We start from the raw sequence: 23,714 nt of genomic DNA on the forward strand, positions 1-23,714 counted from the left end.
ATTTTGATACTACTTCTGGATGGGTGCGGGGTGGGCGGAATGGACAATTCATGTGCCTGGGTTCACAAGTTCAGAACAAACATTTTCAAAGTTCTAAAGCAAAACTTACATATTTTCTCATAGCATGGAACAGTGGTTCTCAAACTTTTTTTTCTGCAGACCACTTGAAAATTGCGGAGGGTCTCGGCACACCACTTAATGATCTTTCCAAATGTTGTTTGTACCGTTAGCTAACTATTGTAAAGCACTTTGGATAAAAGTGCTTTATTAAAAAAAAACTTAATAATAAATATTTTTTTGTTCTACGAATAAAAGTACACAACTCGTATTTCAATATCCGTAGTCTTACCTTTCTAATGCGATGGATGTGCCCTCTCTCCCCTGCTGTGGCAGCCCCTGAGCTGGGGCGGGGGGGAGAGTCTCTCCCCAGCCACAAAGCTGAGGCTGGGAAAGAGGGCCATCTCTCTCTGGCAGCCGCAGCCCTGGAGCTGGGGAAAGTCCCCTCTTTCTCTGGCCGCTGCAGCCCTGCACATCCCAAATTCCCCCCACCCGCTCTTCTCACCCCACTGCCTCCTCCCATCTACACCCTATTCCCACCCAAGGCCACCACCTCACCTTACATGTGCGTCTTCTCCATGGTTCAGGCACCTAATTAGCGGAGCCACGCCTGCCCGGCTCCACTAATTAGGTGGGTGGCCCTTCGTTCTCTCATGTGTGGCCGCCCAGGCGTGCACCTTAGAGGGAACTATCCATTGACCACCTGAATGGAGGTCGCAGACCACTGGTGGTCCGCAGACAACAGTTTGAGAACTTCTAACATGGAATACAGATATTGCAAGTGAGATTAATGCATGCAACACCTTACAAGCATTTCATAGCCCTGGTCTACGCTACGGGGTTAGGTCAATTTTAGCCACGTTAAAAATGACTTAAAAATGACTGCATCCACACAATCAACCCCGTTCCATCAACCTAAAGGGCTCTTAAAATTGACTTCTGTACTCCCCACCCCCCCACCCCCCGACGAGGGGAGTAGCACTAAAATCTACCTTGCTGGGTTGAATTTGGGGTAGTGTGGATGCAAATTGACAGTATTGGCCTCCAGGAGCTATCCCAAAGTGCTCCATTGTGACCACTCTGGATAGCACTTTGAACTCCGATGCACTAGCCAGGTACACAGGAAAAGCCCCGGGAACTTTTGAATTTCATTTCCTGTTTGGTCAGTGTGGCGAATTCAGCAGCACAGGTGACCATGCAGTCCCCCCAGAACCATTTCTACACTCCCCCTATCATCTCAGTCCCTGAGGTTATCAAAGATTAGAAGGCGAAAAAAACACACTCGCGATTACATGTTTTCCGAGCTCATGCAGTCCTCCTGCACTGATCGGCCACAGCTTTTGGCACTGAGGCATTTAGTGGCAGAGGCCAGGAAAGAATTAAGTGAGTGCAAAGAGCAGAAGCAGGACGCGATGCTGAGGCTAATGGGGGAGCAAACAGACATGATGAAGTGTCTGTTGGAGCTGCAGGAAAGCCAGCAGGAGCACAGTCCCCCACTGCATCCACTGTATAACCGCCTACCCTCCTCCCCATGTTCCATAGCCTCCTCACCCAGACGCCCAAGAACGCGGGGCGGGAGGCTCCAGGCACCCAGCTACTCCACTCCAGGTGATAGCCCAAGCAACAGAAGGCTGTCATTCAAACCGTCTGATTTTTAGGGTGGCTACAATAAGCAATGTGGCTTTGTCCTTCCCTCCTTCCCCACCCCACCTGGGCTACCTTGTCCATTATCTCATTTATTTTAATAAAGAAAGAATGCAAGGTTTCAAAACACTAGTTACTTTATTTCGAAGTGGGGAGGGTGGTTGGCTTACAGGGAATTAAAATCAACAAAGAGGGTGGATTTGCAGCAAGGAGAAACGCACACAACTGTCACACTGAAGCCTGGCCAGTCATGAAACTGGTTTTCAAAGCCTCTCTGATGCGCAGCATGCCTTGCTGTGCTCTTCTCATCGCCCTGGTGTCTGGCTGCTCAAAATCGGATGCCAGGAGATTTGCCTCAATCTCCCATCCCACCATAAACGTCAACAAGCAGCAATAACAGTGGGAATATTGGTTGCACTGAGGTCTGACCAACAGCGCCAGTGAGCTTTTAAACGTCCAAAGACACATTCTACTCGCTCAGCCTATAGTTGAACTGCTCCTTACTACTGTCCAGGCTTCATGAGCCATGGGAGCATGGGGTAGGCTGGGGTAGGTGCGACCGCGCAGTGCTGCCGGCTGGGAGAGCAACCTGAGGCAGAAGCCTCCAGCTCGCAGGAGAGCAGAGTTGCAGTGGAAGTGGTGGAGCTGTACACCATGCCCTGGAGGTTGCTAGGAGCCAGGCAGGGAAGACGTTCCCAGGACTCCCAGCCAAGCTACATGTCCAACGAGGACGGCTACCAGTCCTACTGCACCGTCTGCTGCAGAGTTGCAGGAGAGCCGAGCTGCGGTGGAGCCGTACACCATGGACAAGGACTGCTAGCATCGTCTGCTGTGAAGGTACCCAGGAGCTGCTGCTGTGTAGCGATGCCAGCTGCTGCAGGTGCTTCTGTGTCAAATGCTTGGAGGTCCTGGTAGGGCAAGGTACCTCGGCCAAGGCAAAAGAGCAAGAGCCCCGGAGCTGTTACATGTGTCAACCACAGAAGTGCTATGGGGTGTTACAGCGCCGACCGGACTGGAATGTGCGGCTGCAAGACTTCTGCACCAGCGAGAAAGGACAGGAATATGATGCACCTGAAATCTAAAAAGGCCCGCACATTTCCCAGAGTCGCTACCCTTGATAATAGAATGTCAATGATTGCATTGGCTACTTGAATCACAGCAGCCCCTACAGTAGACTTGCCCACAACAGCAGTGGTGATGGTGAGCTGAGCGGGCTCCATGCTTGCTGTGGTATGGCATCTGCGCGGGTAACCCAGGAAAAAAGGCGCAAAATGATTGTCTGCCTTTGCTTTCATGGAGGGAGGCATGACTGACGTACCCAAAACCACCTGTGACAGTGTTTTTGCCCCATCAGGCATTGGGAGCTTAACCCAGAATTTCAATGGGTGGTGGTGACTGTGGGATAGCTACCCACAGTGCACTGCTCCGTAAGTCAATGCTAGCCACGGTAGTGAGGACGCACTCTGCCGACTTAATGCGCTTCGTGTGGATATACGCAATCGATTGTATAAAATCGAATTCTAAAAATCGACTTCTATAAAATCTACCTAATTTCGTAGTGTAGACATACCCATAGAGTCTGAACACTAAATACATTCTTATAAGATAAATACCTATTTTGAGCAAAACTAACCTAGAGGTGCACTGATCTGGTCTCCAGCTATGAGTTTGTCAGTTCTTAGCTATGCCTGCAGTCTTGGCAAGAGCTGGCACCTGGCCTGCCAATGTCACACTTTCTCCCGTGCTTAACTTTATACATGTAAATCTTTGCAGGATTGATATCTTATGAGAAGATCTTGGGGGCAGGGACCATCTTTGGGTTATAACTTTGTACAATGCCTAGCACACTGAGGCCTGGATCTCTGGTTTGCGACCTCTTCATGCTATTACTACCAAAATGGTGTTCGATACATTTAGTTGACAAAAAATGGCTGTAATATGACTTTCTTTTTTAATTGGTATAAAGTTAGTAAAAAGAAAAGGAGGACTTGTGGCACCTTAGAGACTAACAAATGTATTTGCGCACAAGCTTTCGTGAGCTACAGCTCACTTCATCGGACGCTTATGCTCAAATAAATTGGTTAGTCTCTGAGGTGCCACAAGTACTCCTTTTCTTTTTGCGAATACAGACTAACACGCCTGCTACTCTGAAACCTATAAAGTTAGTGTTTAGGTAAATGAGGGAGCAGCAGTGGCTAGAGCCGGGCATATTGGAGACAGCAGCTTCACAAGCTTCCTTACCCATCTCCTTATAATGCCTCTAAACTCTTCCAAAACCAGGCAACTCTCACAGCTCTGGGTCCCTCTTAAACAGAAAGTACTAATTTTGCCTGACTATTACCTAATGGAGACCAGACTCATTTCACTTGTTAATTTCAGTAAGTAGGAATTTGAACTATGTCTACAAAGGTGAAAGGCCAACTGACTTCACCAAGTACCTTCTTCCAAAATTACATTTGATGGCCCTGATCCTGCAATTGGATCTATGTTGGCAGACCCTTGTGAAGCCCCACTGGACTCAGGACAGGCATCATGGATCAGATTGTGGAATCTGGGCCTATGTTAGGTATGCATTAAAATCCTTGTGTTGGGCTCTGTACAAAGGTGAAATAGTTAGTCCATGCTTTGAAGAGCTTACAGTCTAAGCACCTGAAAATAAAACATGGAAACCTATCATCTGTTTTAATTCCATTTCAAATATATAACCCGCTCCTAATTTGAATACAGCCTCGTATCTTCAACAAATATTATCTTTCTAGGTGTATGTGTCATCTGTAGAAATCATTCCATCAAAAAGTGAATCAGAAGTGAATTTTTCCTCCAGAGAATAACTTACATTTTCTGTATGTTCACACAAGTATGCTACTTAGCAAATAAGAGCTGGTTGGAAAATGGAGGGGGAAACATTCCCTATCCTTTTTCCAACTGTTTTGTTGTTGCTATTCTGTGGGGTTTTTTTGTTTTTTTGGTGGTGGTTTTTTGTTTTGTGTTTTGTTTTGTTTTTTTTGGTCGACTAGAATTTTCCAACCAGCTTTCCTAGCAAGGTCACATTATATCATTTTAATATTATCTTTCAGTTAAATTTTGTCACTGAATGTTTTTGGAAAGTAAAAGCAAATAACCTTGTCCTTCTGTTGTTTTTTTGCCATACAGCTACAACCTGCACTGTGAAGTTCAGTCCTTTTTATTGTTGATCGAGAGAGGTATTTTACCTACAGATGCTTCAGTATAAACCCTATATCATTGTAGCATGTTATTGCTGAAGGCAGACATATCCATTAATGCAAAAACAATCTGTCACTTGCAGTCTGATCATCTCTCTTCCTCCAGTGAATGCACATTGATGGCAGCAGCCGACATAATTTGCCATGTCTAAATCTCCAATTTTCACATCACGTAGGACGAGCCTGTCCAGAGTGCATGACATTAATCTTTAAAACAATTATGCCTTAGAGGCCAAATGTGTGACAGCCTTTTACAAGCATGTTTACTATATGCTTCTGATGACTTGGCTGTCCCGGACATGTTCTCTGACTCTGTTCCATGCAAACTGAATATGGACTCTTTCTGATGCTGGTATGATGGTGATTTCCTCCCTCCCCCTTATAGTTCAACTCTTTTACAGTGCTGATTGGCCCTTAGAGTAGGACACTAGCTTTGTTTAATAATTTCCCTTGGTATCGTATAGAGTTAGAAATACTTGTAAAAATACAAAATCTGTAAAAGGTGAACAAAAGAATGTTTTTGTTTTGTTACTAAATCTGTACTAACTATAAGGCAGGACCTTGTTGGTGTTGCTGATCTAATGTACAGCTGTTCCTTCAGCTGGGGATATGTTTTTTCAGACTAGAGGATAATCTATAAAATAGAATATTTGCATACTTGATTAAAATCTAAGGCGCTCATGAGCAGGGGTATGCATCAAAGCTATCCATGTAAAGGTTTCCTCTGTGCTCTTATCTCCCTGGGTCAGTGGTTCACAACCTATTTACCATTGTGGGCTGCTTATGCGGCTTTCTGTGTTATGTGGGCCACATCCACACTGTACATATACATAAACACTACCTGTATGGTCCTGAGGCTATCACATGGGCTGCAGCTGTGTGCTGATTGGGCCACGGGTTGACAGCCACTGCTCTGGCTGATAAGCTAGAAAGCGAACAGTTCAAGGCCTGTTGCCTAAGTTTTGCCAGCAATACAGAGTTCCATCAGGAAAATGCTAGAATCAGAAGGCTGATGTAAACGTATTCACTTGTTCTGTTGAATGAAATAATTGTGGAAGCAGATTCTCTCACCAAGTGCATTTCTTTTGCAGAATTGGCACCCAGAAAGGCTGAGATGCAATAGTCTGTCTCTGTGGAGAGGGTGGCTCTGGAACCCTGCTAGTGCATATGAGACCGGCCTTTCACCATGCTTGACCGTCTATTAGCTGGGAAATGCTTACTAGACCTGAAACAGGATGATGATGTGCTGCTTGTTTGTTTGTACCTTTTGAAGACCTGTGTCCCTTGGCTCTTTTCCCTATTGTGAAATGCAGTGGAGCTGAAAGTGACATTAATTGAAATTCACAAATGGCTATTGTGGATGATCACTCCCTGTTTATTTAACAGAAGAAATTGTTATTCAGATGCATATCTGGTGAATGCCTTTCTCTTCCCTGATTGAAGTGATTGTAATGTTATCAAAATTCTGAAACAAATATGCTTCAAATGAACAACTCCACCATCTGTAGAGGAAAATTAGCCCCCATGACACCTCTCGCACTGTGTTTTGTTTTGGCTATTCCAGTTTGTAGCATGCACATGGAATGTTTTGCTGTCAGAGAAAAGAAAAAAAGGCCACCATGATTTGATTTTACTACAACAAAAGCAGCCACCTGCTATGAACAGCAGCACCGTTAGATTTGTGAGGTATGCATGTGACCGAGTATTTCCTTTGGAGCAGGTTACCTTCTAGAGGGAAAGGTCTAATGAAGCAGCCCCGTGTCACTTAGCATTGTTATAGTATGGGATTAAAAATATCATAGAAGTTATCAGTATAGTGACATTGTGAAAACAGGAGGAAGAAAGAGACCCTGAAATGGGAAAAGAAGGTATAGAATGAAAGGAAGAAAGACACCATTTATCAGAATGGTAGGCAGCACTTGTGAGGACACACTGGGCTATGGCAGTCTTGAGCTGCTTGTTTATAATAATCTCATTAAGTATACAATTCTGGACACTGGGACTAGAGTGTGTATGGTGAATCTGTATATTACTTGGTGGTGGTCTAGAGCTTTTGTAAATTTATTTTGGACCCATCTTTTCCTTTTTTGCAGTATATTGCTGATACTCGCATACGATGGTTGTCATTAAAAAGCTCCAGTATTTGCCAGGAGTTACTTTATGGTGGCATAGAAGATACCACAATTTTCTTCTAGAAGTAGATTAGGAAATAATTGTGATAGCAATAATTCTGTGGTATCCATTAACTTTTAAATGGCAACTACTGTAGTTTGCCATGGAAGCAAGTGTGTGTGTCTCTGTGTGTATTATAACAGGGAGGGAGAGTTCATCTTGAATAATTTTGACTCTTCTCAAATACTGTGAGTAGTGGAGTTTGAATAGAACATTATTGTCATGTTTAGGAGGAACTGGGGTGACTGGAATGAAGAAAACAATTTTAAGGAAAGAAACTAATCTCTGCCAGCCAAGATTTGGGAGAGGAGGAAGAGATGGGATGATCTTTCTGTATATACAGCTCAGTCTTCAGCTCCAAGTTGATTTATGGTTTAGCCCTATATTAGAGCACACTGCGATGTTCTAATATCTAGATGACAAAGGCATGGGTTGTGGTAGCAAGGCGCACATCTGGAAAAAGTGGCAACAGCTTCCTGGCCACAAGTGGATGAAGGAGAGCCATCCTGGCACCACTGCTATATAATTATCTAAGAACAGCTAGGAATCTAACAATATCCCAAGATTGTGAATGTACCAGGTAATAAAAGACAGACACGCATCCTCAATTAAACAGGCAGATATAATCCTCCCCCATCCTACCAGCCTTCCTTGTCACAGAGTTATCTGTAAAACATGGTAACCTGTGAGAATGAATCTGGGGATGGGGTATACTTATGGGGCGGGGGGGGGGATCATTAGACTGTCCTGCATACTCTCAAGAGAGTAGTCAGCTGCAGTTGGCTCTCACAGAGCCCTCTGGAAACTTGGGTTCCATTAGCCTCTGAGTGTGGCCTATCAACATAGGTTTCCTTGTCCCCCATGGAGAGATGTACCACAGCCTTAAGTCATAACATTTAATGATTGGTCCTTGATTGGTTAAAATTTTGTATTGTCTCATCTCCGGACCCAGTTCATACTCCAGATCCAGACTCTGGCCAACTGTACGAACAGTGCCAGCAGCCAGGTACCATCTACCCCGGTTTCAGTCATACGTAGAGAAATCGTTACATTAGAAAATATGCCTACTATTTGTAAAAAGAAAAGGAGGACTTGTGGCACCTTAGAGACTAACCAATTTATTTGAGCATAAGCTTTCGTGAGCTACAGCTCACTTCATCGGATGCATTCAGTGGAAAATACCTATGTGTATATAGTTCACGTTTTAATGCAAGTGTACACATAAGAAAACATGAGCCATTCTGTGTGGAAACCACCTTTGGAAAGCACCTGTGTCATGTGTGGATGCATTTTAGAATAACTTGTATTATACTGTGCTATTTCAAGACAGTGGAAAGTAATCCAATTTCTTCTATTCAGTCAATGCAGTTTAGTCTATTACTTCTCTCTATACTTGATAAAGGATTGGATTTCTCCAGAGAGTGAATTTGATTTCTCTTTTCTTTCTCTGTCGCTGTCTTTTGTTTACATCTGTTGTCTCTGCATTCTGGTGTGTGATAACCTTTCCTTCTGCACTCTGCTTTTATTTATTTAATCTATCTTTAATTAACAGAATTTCCACGCAGTCCTTCCTTATTTGCTTCTGGTGTCGTTCTTGGTCTCAACTCACCCAGCCTGCAGCTGCTGCTATTGCAGCCACGCTGAATCAAAGTTGTGTAAGCTGGGAGTAGAGTGTACTCCGCGTGTATATGAAGTGTGCAACGTTTAGAGGGTTGGGTCTGATAAGCCTCTGGAAATTGGGATATTGATCCTAAATGTCGTCGTCTTTCTATTTTCAGTAGGGCCTAGGAGCCCCAACCAAGTTTGGCGGCTCCATTGTGCTAAGCATTGTACAAACACACAGTGAGAGATGATCCTTGCCCCAAGGGGAGCACTCCGTTTAAACAGACAAGTCAGACTAAGGGTGGCAGGTGAGACAGAGGCACAGAGAGATGGAATGACTGGTCCAGGGTTACACAGCACGCCAGCAGCAGAGCCAGGATTAGAACCTAAGTGTTCTGGATCTCAGTCCACTGGACCGATTGGACCAGAACCACAGAGAGACACTCATTAGGTCTTTTGGCCGCTCGACTTCAGCCTTAGCTATGCTCAGGAACCTTGGGAGGAGGGGAGAATGAAGAAATTAAAAATGAAAAGTGTATTTTTTTTAATGGATGATTTCATTTTTGTTCTTAGGCTTTTATACTGTCACCCTTCAGTCTTAATATCTGAATCCCTCCCTAGTAAAATTGATAGCAGTGTCTCTAGTGGACTTCAGAGTCTCTGACCCTTTCTCACTTTTTTTTGTTTGTTTGTTTGGGGGTGAGAGGGGCATGCTGTGGTGGTTTTTTGTTTTGTTTTTTGCAGGGGAAGAGTAGTAGAAGGGGAAGAGTAGTAGAGTAGAAGAGTAGTAGAAGGGGGTGTCTGTTGTGTCACTCTTGTTATGATGGAAACGCTTTGTCAAAAAGGTAAGTTTTTGCAACATTTCCTCAAGATGGTTGTACTCTAGAGATTCATGTCATCTCTACTCTGAAATGTGTTCCATAGCTAGATTCTGTCAGCTGGCAATGCTTTTTTCCTGGGCTCTGTTTGTCCTAGTGGAGCCCAACTATTTTGGTGGCTCATAGGTTGAAATCAGGTGGGATGTTCCAAGGTACAAATGGCAGTTAGCACCTGGAAATCTCTCTAACAAGTAGCTGGTGCTTGGTCCATTAATTGCTTCATGGTTTGAGATTAGAGCTGGATGAGCTAATCATAGGACTCTTTCAAAGTGTTTAACCTTTTCCCTTTTCGTGTGTTGTTTGCAAACAAGTTGTGGATTTTAAAATAAATGTGTTCACAATTCATGCATGTGCGAATACCTAATAATAATCCCTAGCTCTTTTATAGTGTTTTTCATCCATAGATCTCTAATGAGAACAAATGTATCTGCTTCAGAGTTGTTGGCAAATGCCCAAAGCAAACAGTTTGCTATTTACTTGTTGTTACTTCTCTAAGTTACAAAAAGGGGAAAGACATGATCAAGTCACCAGGCCTTTGATTTGCGCAGGTAGAGAAGGGAACTTTGTGTGGGTTTGAAGGAGCTAGGTCAGCATTTAGGACATTTTTAACAAGGTCTTGCTTGAGAAGTCACTGCTAGGGGGAAATAAAAAGGCTCTTGTGTTATAATATTGGGAGGGAGAGCTGAGAACGAGGGTACTAATTGCTGTGCCTGATCATTTAAAATCAATCAGCCCCTTGTAACGTGTGTACTATTTCCATTGCTGCATGTAGCCTGTCGTTATTGGTTTTCTTTTCATAGACATTTTCTTTTGACCACCTCCAGAGTCTTGTAGGAGAGAATTGTTCTGGTCTGGAGTGGAGCTGAACTCCAGTGAATGTTACCTCTGTTAAGTTCCTCTGCCTCCAGTCTTGAGCTCATGAGCTTTCAGTGATATGACTGGTGGAAATACTGCCAGCATGCAACAGTCTGAAGCCGTAATCACTCATTTTGTACCACCTTCAGCAAAAATGATGCATCAGCTTGAACTGCATCAGTTTTAGCTTGGCGTCCTGCACAGCTTTTGAAGCTCTAGTCTAGAGACTTGTCCAATCCTGTTCTGAATACTGTACATTGTTCCCAAATCTTCCTCCCATTTAGATTGTGTACAGTGTTGTGATCACGTACATTTTGTCAATCAAGTGGCAATATATCAGAGGCTTCTGCTTTCGTAAATCTTAACCCCTTGCTAGCAGGCTGGCGAAGAATGATTGATCTTTACTGGGCAATGCAGAGCCCATTGTCTTTTTCAAGCTATTTCTAAGCTTCAGAAAGCTATAAAATCAAACCTTTCAAGGCTAATGGCTCTCTGAAGATCCTTTAAGGATTGTGTACAGGTTTAAAATGCACAGTGCCCTATTTGTCTACTCACATAGGCCAAAAGAGTTACTTGCTTTCTACACTACTTTCTGAATTATTCACGAGACATCTATATCCACATTAAACAATTTAAATGATATGCACCTCAAACGCTGTATAATCATTATACATGTTGTTAAGCAGTATTTTTTGTGCTTACTGAGAACACACTGGATGCATTTGTAACATTTCCTAAAGTAGCTCAGAATTCTTCCACTTTAGATTGTGGTGTGGCAATGAACTTGCTTTTCTTTGTGGGGACATCAGTCTTTGAAACTACAGCTCATTTATTGCTGACCTCTTCCAGTTTCCTAAAGATAGTTTGCTTAGTGTGTAGGGTGCTGTGACTCTAGAAACTGTGTTAAGTAAAATGCAGAAGTAATAACAAGGATTGTGGGGTTCAGTGTACTGAAAAAAAGTAATTTAGGTATTGCAAAATCCAGTTTACGAATTCACAGTCAGAATCAAGAGTCCCAAGGAATAACATGGGTTCTACTGTCTGATTCATAAGAAGGGATGACGCAGTTGCTTGGAACTCAGATTTGTAGTTAGCTTTCATGTAATTTTGTTAACAAAATATTTAGTCTTATCACAGACCTAGTCAAGGGAGTGTCAGAATATACAATGAGGATCTAATTACTGGTATAGCTTTAGAAAATCAAGAAGGACAAACAGTATGATAGAGCCATCTTTAACATGTGGCCCTCATGTATGTATATTCATTCATAAAAATGCATCTTTCGTGGTTTCTAGGCATGTGTATGAAAAATGCATATACCACTAAACATCTATCAATGATAGTAAAGAACTCCGTATCCATCTGAGGGAAAAAATACTCACCAGCCCCCTCCTTAAAGCAACATCTCAAAGAAGAGACTGAGAAAAAATATAACCCATAGGTTCCGTAAGGGCCTGATTCTCCCCTCCTTACACCAGCTTTATGCTGAAACTTTCTGAAACAGATGCATTTACACTGATACGAAACTTGTGTACTGGATAGAAATCCAGCCCCAAAAGTCTATAAATCTCTGGCTCTGTCTGAGCAAGCTGGAGAGAATGCCAAAATTGAGGGCCCTTCACTGAGAAGGTTCTGTGTTTAAAAACAAATGTAGAAAGGGGCAATTCAAGTGTCCCAGCTAATCTCAACTGCTCCGTTAGAATGTAAATGGAGAGCCTGGATTATAGAAATTCTACTACTGTGTTGGAATGTGCTTGGGGTGGGTGAGGGATGGGAGGTTGGGACTAGTTTGAGAGTTTTTGTTTTTAAAAAGAATATTATAATATGATGCATGCAGTCTGTACATTGGTACAGTGGAGATTATCAATTGACACATTTTTGTTTGTTTGGAGTTTAGATTGCATTATTTGGAACTGCTATTAATGCAGCTACAATCCTTTTTTGTCTCAGTTATACTGGCATTTAAAGGCCATAAGGTATCACTGTGATCATCTAGTTTGAAAGCCCTGTTCATGCCTACTTTTGAATCAGGAACCTGTTGAATGATGGGCAAATGTGATCCTCACTGTACTCCAGAAACTAGCCCCTGTGATTAGAACTCAGGACCTCCTGGTTTCCATCCTGCTGCTTACACCTCCAGACCACACTGCCTTATTATTTGAAAGGGATTACCAACAGGCTTTCTAAACAATGTATAATACATTAATTGTTTTAATTGTCATACGTGGTAGTTATAGATAGAGCCCTGCATGGATACAAAAAAATGGATCCACCTCTGCGATATTTAACTTGTATCCGACTCGCGATCTGCAGTCCACTTTTATATGTATCCTCACCAGCACTCTATCTCACTGTTACAGCCCTGCAAGGATGTAAAAATTGGATCTGCATCCAATCCATGAGCCGCAAAGATAGTAAACAATACATCCATATCCACGGATGCAGATATTCGAGGATATAAACGGGTATCCACAGATTTGCAGGGCTCTAGTTATAGATCAAAAATACCCCTCAAAGAGTGTGCAGGAATGTGCAGTTCAAAAATATCTGTTGTACACATACGCACATTTCTGCAAATCACACATTTCCACACAACTATGTGTATATATAGCTTTTTCCACACAGGGACTAATGGTCCTTAAATTCATGCCAGGATAGGTTAAGTTAATAGCTGCAGCATTCCTGTATGTACCCTGTACTTGCTACAGTGCATATATTGAATGGAGGCCATAATGAGGTTATCTAAACAAAAATACTTATTTTCTAAGATAATTGGCAGGCTTTTATGGGCCACCACTCTGTGCATTGATCAAATCTAATCCTTCATATCTCTGTTTCCCCATCTGTAAAATGGGGATAATGATGCTTACATCCTTTTGTAAAGTGCTTTGAGATCTAATAGATGAAAAGCTCAACATAAACGCTAGGTGGTATTATTATTGGTATCTGTGATGGGGTAGGCTGCCAGAGAGGGTTGTAGCTCTAGTGGTCAGGCCACCCTACCACCTTGCTTGGCCCTTTAAGGGTTTGGAAAGGTCCAGTGGATATATGTAGAGGCCTAAGGGTCCTGGGATTGGGAATGGTGATTAGGGAAGGAATCTGGAGGATTTACCTTTTAAGGACCTGAAACAAAAGGCAGGGCAAGGGTCCCCTCTCACCTCATCAACTGGGAAGGATTGGGAGAAGCATAGAGACTGCCTCCTCCAATGCAGCCGACCGATACTGATAGGAGAAGGCTGGCCTGCTGAACCCTCCATTTTGGAAGGCTAGTTGGGAAGCGTGTGGGGCTGAAGGAAGCTGGCAAAAGCCTTGCAACTAACTAAGGTGTAAGGCAAGAGGCCTGACACGTACAAACCCCAGATCCAGAAAAAGGGCTGAAGGGAACACTTGCTTGAAGGAGGGAAAGACAATATACTCTAAGGCAAAGAGACTCTTGGAATACAAACCCAGTCCCAGTGCAAGGGAACCCCTGTTTAGAGGAGACGGATACTGACTGTTTAAGGTGGTGTCCCCAAACTGGGGGAGAGTGTCCGCTTAGGGAGCGCGGAGGAATGTTCAGGGGGGCGCACGGCAAGGCTTGGGCTAGCGTCCACAGGGGATAGGGAGGGAGCGCCACCCAGTCCACTCTGCTCGCGGTCCCGCTTCTGGCCCCAGCCCCGCCTCCAGCCGCAACCTTGGTCCCTGACTCCTGGCCTGGCTGCAGCTCCGCTCCCGCTGCCAGCCTCGGCCCCCAACTCCAGCTCTGGCCCTAGACCAGCCCCAGTCCCTGGCTCCAGTTCCAGACGTGGCCCCTCACCCGGTCCCGGCTCCCTATCACGGCTCCCGGGGCGGGTAGGGGGTGGGCAGATCACATTACGGGTAAAAGGGGGCATGGCATAAAAAGTTTAGGAACCACTGGTTTAAGGCCGGGGCAGAGAACTGCTAGCAGTACAATCTAGCTGCCGTAGGGAAGAGCTGAGACTGGCTTTTAGGAAATTCTTCTGTAGCTGGTCCCAGGAGAAGCTGTGAGGAGCCCCACGCTCAGGGCAGGGGCAGCAGAATCTGCATATCTTGTAAAAATACTGGTGAGAGAGGTAAAGATGAGAACAGCCAAGGGAAAATGGTGAAGGGACTGAAGGAATGGTTGGTAGTCGTCTAAACACAGTCCCTGGGCAGGAATCCAGAGGAGAAGGTGGGCCTGGGTTCCCTTACCTCTCCCCCAGGCCAAGAGGAAAAACACGGGTATCAGGAATAAAAGAAGCCAGGAATAGCAAATGCCAGATTGAGGCCAGAAGACAGGCTTGAAGGACATTCTGATTTTGAATTTCCTATTTTCTGGACTTTTCTGTTAACCCCAGAAGGGGAACGGACTGAGCAGTGACCTGGCCACATATCTCAGACTGTTGTGGCACAGGGATAATTGAATGGACTCCAGGTTAAGAAAAATCCCTGTAGCGCCACACCTGGACACTAGGAGGCACTCTTGAGGTGAAAGACCCCTTATGACAGTACCATGTAGTGTATGTGGCAAAAACAAAAGGGGGGTGGGGGTGGGGGGGGGTGATTACAGTGACTCTCTTTAGTTTGAATTAATGGGAACAGGCTACATAGCACTCCTTCCCCAAAGGAATAGATTAGGAAACTCTTAGCTAAATGGGAGAAACATAGGTTCTGTTATACGTTCATACTATGGATGGGGTAAGTTAGACCTCCATACTGCAATGGATATGTGTGGGCATACCTCTGAGTCTGCATGGAGTCGCATGAAGTCAGTGGTGTCCTGTGTGGGCTGAAGGCTCTTTTATTCATCACAGTGTCAGATATCAGTGCGGTATTGTGAGAACCCTTCTCCTTGACACAGTGATGTTTAGATTGCCTTGTTGACAAGGTGTCTGCTGAGAACTACTATTGTAGCTTCTTGTATCTTTTAAGACTGATGCCACAGATCTTTGGGAAGTCAAGAGACTGATCTAATGTATATTATATTTGCAGGTTTCAGAGGAGCAGCCGCGTTAGCCTGTATTCGCAAAAAGAAAAGGCGGACTTGTGGCACCTGAGAGACTAACACATTTATTTGAGCATGAGCTTTCGTGAGCTACAGCTCACTTCATGCATCCGATGAAGTGAGCTGTAGCTCATGAAATCTCATGCTCAGATAAATGTGTTAGTCTCTAAGGTGTCACAAGTCCGCCTTTTTTTTTTATTTGCATTAGTGATGCTATATTTAATAGACACATCGAGTTTGTGCTAATGTTACTTGAAAGTCATGCTAATCCAGTAACTATGGCAATTTTTCATCTTCTCCAGAGAAGTGGGAACAACTTGATCATACATATATGATAGCCCGGAGATTATTTTGCTTGTTTTCTTCTCTGAAGTTCTTTGCTTTTTTTATACAATCAATAATTAGTGCAAATGGACAGTTATATCAATTATGCACCATTGAGTCAGAAATGCAATTATACAATATTGACACATCTTTCTGACTTCATAAAGAACTTGATCTTGTTTCTGCAACTTTTCATAACTGACACTCACCAAAGCTCAGCCATTGGAAAGTTGAACTTGCACCTGTCTAATGCAGATTTTTTTGTTTCTATAGCAACAAATCTACTTGTACTTACTGAAAGAATACTGGAGTGTGAGTGACTATGATGTTTAATTTAAAAAACAAAATAGCTTTATGCTTGAAGGCTATAAAAACATAACTTAGAGGACACCTGCCCACCAAGGAAAAAATGAAATTGGTTAAGCCCAGTGTACTTCATTACTGGGAATGATGCCATATTAATGGGATGGGAGCTCTGTGTTTAATCTTGTTTTACTAATTAAACTGTAAAAGCTTTTTTATATGCAACAGTAAGTGTGTTTGGGGTTTATTTTTCCTCCTCCGCTCCCCACCGCCAGAACTGGGTTGTGGTTTGTTTGTGGCTGGGATAATGAAAATTCTGACTGCTTCACTACAGATACATTTTCCTTGGTATTGGTTGGCAACGTTCCTGTTCCAGCAATAACCTGCTAGCCTTGGAACAATGTGATAAACGTTCTGCTCAAATCCCCATCGCACATACAACTTGGCCTCTGATGAAGACATTTTATCTCCCTCTTCTCCCTTTCCCCCGGTTTTCCATTATCCATCATCTTAACCATTTAATAATAATTTTAACAACAAAATAACTGGCAGAGTTCCAGGGAAAAGCACATTGCCTTTGTCAATGCTATCATGGTGACAGACATTTTTCTAGCTTATGTATCTATTTCCACTTGCCACAAATACTTATTGTGCAGCCCTTATTTGCAAGCTTATTATGCCTCAAGATTAACCCATGGAAGCGGATGTAGACATGCAGAAAGTGTAGATTGCAGGGTGCCACTTTAGTTCTAGCTGGAAAAAAAAATTAATCAACATTAGGATGTAGTTGTATGATCTGAACCAGTTTTATTGTTACGTTTCTGTTGATTTTGAAAATGTGATTCTGCTAGATCCAGCTTCATTTTGACTATCCAGAATCCAGGGATTTTAAGGAGTTTTATCAAGCAACCCTGTGTCATAAGGGCTGCTGAGATTACTGATGATGTCAGTGGTGATGGATTTCACTGAAGAGGGAAGAAAGGGACAGATGGGAAGCGGTCTTGCTGAAAGTTGAGTGAGATCCCCGGGGGTGAGGGGGAAACAGCACTGAAAAGTCCAATTTGAAATGGGATTGAGTACTAGCATGATAAATTTGGAGGAAGGTGGCTTTCCATAGTGGCTGGAGGGCTAGATCCTGCGAAGTGCCAAGCACTCGCAACTCCCATGAAAATCAATGGGAATTGAAGGCACTTGGCACCTCTGGGGGTTTTTCAGCATCTTGCAGGATTGGGCCCTAAATCTTTGGGACACGTGAGCTTTTACTTGCCATAAGTCTTCAGTAAAATATTTTCTTGAGCCCAGGACTGAGTGAAATACTTTCTAAACAGACTATTGTATCCACTTGGTAGATCAAATTAAAAAAAATGTGATTGATGGTAGTACATTGGTTCCAGTGCGATAATAAATTATTAATGAGCTCCTCTGTCATTAGGGATAGCAAAAAAAATGTCCTTGCATTGACCTTCAAATTTTGCATGTGGCTTTTTGTTTCAGGAATAGAACTCTGTCCTCCTGGGCACCGGTTCATGGTCACCATGGTTGCAAGCTTCATTGCAATGGCAGGACAGTTCCTCATGCCAGGGCTGGCTGCCCTCTGCAGGGACTGGCAGGTTCTCCAGGCCGTCATCATCTGCCCCTTCCTGCTGATGTTGCTTTACTGGGTGTAAGTATTTCTGCCTTGTTTCTTGTTTGTAAAGATGCTCGCTACTAAGGCTGGGTTATGGGGTGGTTTTGATATCTGGGATTATTATAGTCTGTATCGAGCTTTTCTTTTTCACAGTTATAAAATGTCTCCTTCAGCAAATAGGTAAATCTGAAACCAAGCTTCAGAAGAAAAAAACTCTTACCCTCTAAGGTAGCTTCCTCTGCTTACTTTCCCAGTAGTGGGTGGGAGGGAGAGGAGAGTTCTGCTTTGGTGAGCTGCCATATGTGCTTCATACTACTTTGGGGAGGGGACATGTTGCAGTCACCAAGGATAAAAAATTATGAGAAAAATAGGTTCTCACCAGCAGGGTGTTGACAATTGTGCCGCAGCCTTAGCCCTTGGAGATCCGTGTTTCTAAAGTCAAGTTTTCCCTTCAAACCCAGAGCTTGGTTCTTGCCTGCCCCTTCAGTCTCTTTGGCCTGGGCTAGGTTAGGATTTAAAGCAATGATGTTAGCATGTATTGGCCAACATGTGCAAACTAGCCCATTTTAAATCTAGTGTAGACAAGGTACATTGCCCTTAACATGTGCTGAGCTCATGCTCCCTGAGAGGGTCTCTGCACAGCAGCTGGGAGGGTATTTCTCATCTTGGGGAGACAGATGTGTAGCACACTAAAGTTAACGGTGTGGCCGTGATGGCATAGGCAGTGGCTCAGGGAAGCCACCTGAGTCCAGACCCAGGGGGTCAGGCAGGATTATACTCCGGTGGCTAGCCTGAGCCACTGCCCATGTCATAACAGCCATGCTGTTATTTTTAGCATGCTTGCTCAAGCAAAGCCAGTGTGTGTCCATCTGCCCATGCTGGGAAGTATCCTAAGGCTCCCACGAGGCTTCTCACTCAATCCGCTTAGTGTTAAAATCTACACTGCCTTAGGGCTTGGCTACACTTGCGAATTACAGCGCAATAAAGGAGCCCCGGGTGCCCTAGCTCACTACCCATCCACACTGGCAAGGCACGTAGAGCGCCCGGACTCCACTGCTACAGCGCTTCTGGTTCTCCACCTCAGTGAGAAGATTAACGCTTGGTGCGCCTTGGCTGAAACTTAGGGCATCAGTGTGAACAAGATGTTGCATTACTACGCTCTGAACAGCCTCCGGAAATGTCCCATAATCCCCTTAAGTCAAGTGGCCACTCTTGTCATTGTTTTGGAGTTGTTGCAGGAATGCGGATATGACCTTTGAAAGCTCCGTTTCTGACTCCCGGCATGCTTATCTGCTCCGAGACAAAGCAACCATTAGTGTGGAATGCTGTGTGTGTGAGAGAGAGGCAGGGGGCGGGGTCTGCTGCTGTCTGAACTTGGAAGACAGCATGCTGACATGCTCTCAGGCCCCAGCCCACAAAAAACCCCACATACACACAACACACTCCCTGTCACACTCCACCCCCTCCCCCCCATTTGAAAAGCATGTTGCAGTCACTTGCGTGCTAGGATAGCTGCCCATAATGCACCACTCCCAATGCCGCTGCAAAAGTGGTCACGCCAGTGCACTTGAAGCTGTCAGTGTGGACAGACTGCAGCGCTTTCCCTACTGCGCTCTTCGAAGGCTGGTTTAACTCAAAGTGCTCTACTTCTGCAAGTGTAGCCATGCCCTTATCTGTGCTGTGCAATGTAGTTGTAGTTGTGTTAGTCCCAGGATGTTAGAGAGACAATGTGGGTGGACCAACTTCTGTTGGTGAGAGAGACAAGCTTTTGAGCTGACATAGAGCTCTTCTTCAGGTCTGGGAAAAGTACTCAGCGTGTGGCAGCGAAATACAAAGTGGAGCAGATTGTTTAGCATAGGTAGTTAGCAAATGTTGTAAGGTAAAGTGGCCCGTTAACCCCTCTGCAGTCATAGGACAAAAAGAGGGAGTTAATGGATTACAGATTGTTGAAGTAAACCATAAATCTGGTGTCTCGGTTTTGTCCATGCATTTTGGTGTCTAGCAAAGTTATGAATTTAAACGCCAGGCTTGTCTTTTGAAAGTATCGTGCAGGTTTCCTTTGAGGATGAGGACCAATAGGTCAGCTATGGAGTGATGGTTTTGTGAAGACTGCTCACCCACAGGTGATAAGGTGTTTTTGTCTTTTATCATTTTCCTGTGTGAGTTCATTCAAGAGCGTAGTTATGGTCTGGTTTCACATAGTTGTTGTTGGGGAATTTAGTGCACTGGATGAGGTATACGTTGTGAAGGGCGTGTGTAGAATCCATGGATCTTGAAAGTTGTGTTGTGGGGAGTGTTGATCACTGTAGCAGTGAAGATATGTCTGCAGGTTTTGCATCTGTTTTGGGAGGATCTGGTGCTGCTTTGAGTTGGTGTCTCCTGGTCTGTGTGTTTTAGCATGTGTACCTTATCACATGTTAGTTTTACCTAATCTGTTGTTTTATTTTACTTCCTACCCTTCATCAGTTGTATTGGGTGAATGTTCACTGCTGTTCAGTCATTCTACGCTGGAATACATTTTAGCATAACAATTCCTGTTTTAAACCGTACATATTGCTAGTGTACAATACCAATACCATCCTTTACAAGTATTTTATTTGATAGTGTTTAACTGTCCTTTAGGAAGAGAGGTTTCAGAGTAGCAGCTGTGTTAGTCTGTATTTGCATCCGATGAAGTGAGCTGTAGCTCACAAAAGCTTATGCTCAAATAAATTGGTTAGTCTCTAAGGTGACACTAGTATTCCTTTTCTTTTTAGGAAGAGAGATGATTAACTAGCATAATAACGCACCAAACAAACCAACAAAACAAACTTCTGTGTAAAGAGACTTTTTTTCATATTATAAACACTGCCATGTCAGGATTTGATTCACTACCAGTAAACTCAATGCAAAGGCCCCGCTGACATTAATGGGAGTTGGAAATCTTAACCTTTTATCCCAAATTAAACAAAGGCCTTCATGGCACGCAACTAATTTTTGTTAGGGTAATTGTGGGGAAGATGGTGAGAAACAGAGGAGTCTGAAGTTTCTCCCCCGACTCCACAATCAAAACAAGAGCCCACTGATCTCTTCTTTTATAGGCAAATCCTGCTCCCAGCTGGAAAATCCTCCTCTGGTGCTTCAGTTTGTTTAGCAATTGATTGCTTGCAAAAATCACATAGGGATCTGTAACATTTTTCCCCTTCCTCCCCCACCCCATAAAAAGTTGCTGTTGGGGTATTTCCTTCCCTCTGTCTCCTCCCCAAAAATATCAAAATAAGATTTAAATCCACTTTGCATCAGAATACCAGCTGGAATTTATCACATCGCTCCTTTTCTTCCATCTCCTTTGGTCCATAGCGCTGCTAAAAAGGATCCAGAGCAGGCTGGGAAGAAATGCACACCCCCACCAAGCCAAACTAGGGAAGATGAGGCCAGAGTCAGAGGCCGTTTGCAGGAGCCTCGGGCGTGTCTCATCTGCCTTTCTTCATCCCTTTGGGAGTGGCTGTGTCCTGAAAAGCAGATGCCAATGGCTGGGGTGGGAAGCAGCCTCTCGCAAGGCATGAGGACAGGAGCTCCTCAACAAGTCCTGTCACGCGCCACTTGCTGGCCCCGACCTCCTTGAATCAACAGCCACCCCCAGGTGTCCCCGCGCAAGGTGCATTCTCCTTCACACCGCGCACAGTCAACCTGTGGAACTCCTTGCCTGAGGAGGTTGTGAAGGCTAGGACTATAACAGGGTTTAGAAGAGAACTAGATAACCTCCATGAATTTAAGTCTATTAATGGCTATTACCCAGGATGGGTAAGGAATGATGTCCCTAGCCTCTGTTTGTCAGAGGGTGGAGCTGGATGGCAGGAGAGAGATCACTTGATCGTTACCTGTTAGGTTCACTCCCTCTGGGACACCTGGAATTGGCCACTGTCAGTAGACAGGATACAGGGCTGGATGGACCTTTGATCTGACCCAGTATGGCCGTTCTTATGTTCCTATGGTTTTGCTACTGGCCAGATTCTGCCCTTGGATATGCACCTGTAAATCCCATTGAAAACAGGAGGGGAAGGATGGAAGGAAGGTAGGGTTAGGACCTGCTTATACGGTATGATAATGGTAGCAATAACCAAAGTATCAAAACTTGTGGAGTCTGATTTTTCTTGAACGAGCAGAAAGGGACTGAAAACATTTGTTTAGTTATGCTGGGTGTACAGTACACGTATGCTGCATGCATACCTCTCACCTGTCCCATCTTTTTAAGTGGGATGCTCCTTTTATGAAGCAGATAAGGTGGTGTCATTTTTATAGTTCCTTCCCTCTCAACTAGGGTATAGGAGAGTAGTTAATTGGGCACCGTACTGTGTGCATAGTTGAGGGGGTGGGGGGCAGTGAACTTGCATTTAATTGTAACAAAAGAAAAATTGAAAACTGCCCTTCCTTGTCGCTTGTTAATTACCCACACAAAGTAATCAGCTAAACAATAGAAAGGTCTTGTGACCTACCATATTGTCTCCTCCCTCATCTTCCCCCCTGATTTGTAATCCCTGATCCCTCTCCTACTCTGAGAGTGCTGTTCACTTTCCTCGTACATCTCTGGGTCTGATCTTCTTCCATCTCTGTGCTTGCTTCGCTCCCCCTCACTCTGTATTATAGATACCATGCTGTCATGGGCTGTGTAATACCTAAACAGATAGAGCTTGGAGCAAAATACTTATTGAGAGGGAGGGGAGCAGCTCTATACAAAAGTGCAGGGGTGCTAGGCCTTTAATAGTCAATGACAGAGCTGTGGAATCTGGATAGTCCTAGACATCTGGAAGACCATAGAAGTTTGTGCGTAAGCCAGCTCTGAGAAATGCGCTTAAAGGCATGTACATGAAAGAAGTCAGGGTCCTAACTATGCACTTAGGCACAGATTTCAGATCACCAGGATACAGAAGGCTTTCTGTTTCCTCTTTTTGGTATTAGATGCTTCCTAGAACTGGCTGTCCTGAAGGTCAGCAAGTGTATTAATAATTAAAACAAAGAAACCCGACATACTAACTAAATGTTAAGGTTGTGAAAAGGACTAGCTGCGGTGGGTGTAGGTGCACAAGTGCCATAAGCGGAGATTTATCCTTTCCCCATTCTCCTCAAATGCAGCAGCTTGAATTTTAACTGGTTGCCCTGATGCAACCCCCTAGTGCAAACACAGTTTACTCTAGTGCAGTCAGGGCCGTCCCTACCCATACACAAAGTACACAGCTGCATAGGGCACCAGGAAATTGCAGCTGCGTGCTGCTCCAGCTCCTGTTCCGCCCCAGCCCCACCTTCACTCCACCCCTTCCCCAAAGCCTCCGCCCCTGCCCTGCCTATTCCTGCCCCTGCTCTGCCCCCACTCCCCTGAGGACTGCAGCAAGGATTGGGCCTTCACTCACCAGCGGCGGGAAGTGCAGCAACTTGACCCCAGCCGTGCCACTGATGAGTGCTGGGGGGCGGTTCTCACCCTGCCCCCCAATTCCCAAGGCTTGGAGCCAGGGGAGAAGAGCAGAGCAGGCTGGGCCGGGTCACTCCACTTCCCGCTGCCCCATGAGTGCTGGGTGGGGCCAGATCCTGCACTCACCGGGAGATAGGAAGTTGAGCGACCCGGCCCCAACCCACTCCACTCTGCTGGCTTGTGCTGTGGGGTAGTTCCCCCCCCACCCCCCAAGCCTGCTCCTGCCCTCCCGCGGAGGCCTGGGTCCAGCCCTTCTCTTCCCCCCCCCACCCCCCACGGGAGGGCTGCGTAGGGCACCAGAATGGCTTGGGACAGCCCTGATTGCAGTCCACTGGTACCGTTTACTCTGTTTGCAGGCTGGGGTCACACTCCCAAGCATGCCTTAAAATCTTTGGCACTGGCTGCAGCAGTATTTGTGTGCCAGTGACACCCAGGGCAAAAATTCTAAAAGGCATCTTCTCCCTTTCCCCATCTTCACTTGTGTATCTCCTTCCTCCTCTCTGCATTCTCTCCTTTTTACTGTCTTTCTCCTGTCCTCCTTTCTGTGTTTTTTCCCTTCCCCTCTCCCTTTTTAAAAAACTCCTTTAGACTTTTTCTG

General features: G+C 44.6%; 2 protein-coding genes across 3 annotated transcripts in view; both read left to right on the plus strand.

Annotated features, from left to right (window-relative positions):
• The window catches only part of LOC140907042 (tubulin beta-2 chain), a 455,502-nt gene that overhangs the window by 351,070 nt on the left and 80,718 nt on the right, over nt 1–23,714 (plus strand). The window lies entirely within an intron of this gene.
• SLC22A23 (solute carrier family 22 member 23) overlaps nt 1–23,714 on the plus strand; it is a 165,391-nt gene that overhangs the window by 98,313 nt on the left and 43,364 nt on the right. For both annotated transcript variants that reach the window (XM_073332151.2, XM_073332152.2), the window contains exon 4: nt 17,538–17,706. In XM_073332151.2, the coding sequence (XP_073188252.1) occupies nt 17,538–17,706 (169 nt within the window). The remainder of the gene's footprint in view (nt 1–17,537; nt 17,707–23,714) is intronic.

The sequence above is a fragment of the Lepidochelys kempii genome, chromosome 2 (genome assembly GCF_965140285.1).
Source record: "Lepidochelys kempii isolate rLepKem1 chromosome 2, rLepKem1.hap1, whole genome shotgun sequence".
Taxonomy (NCBI): Eukaryota; Metazoa; Chordata; order Testudines; family Cheloniidae; genus Lepidochelys; species Lepidochelys kempii.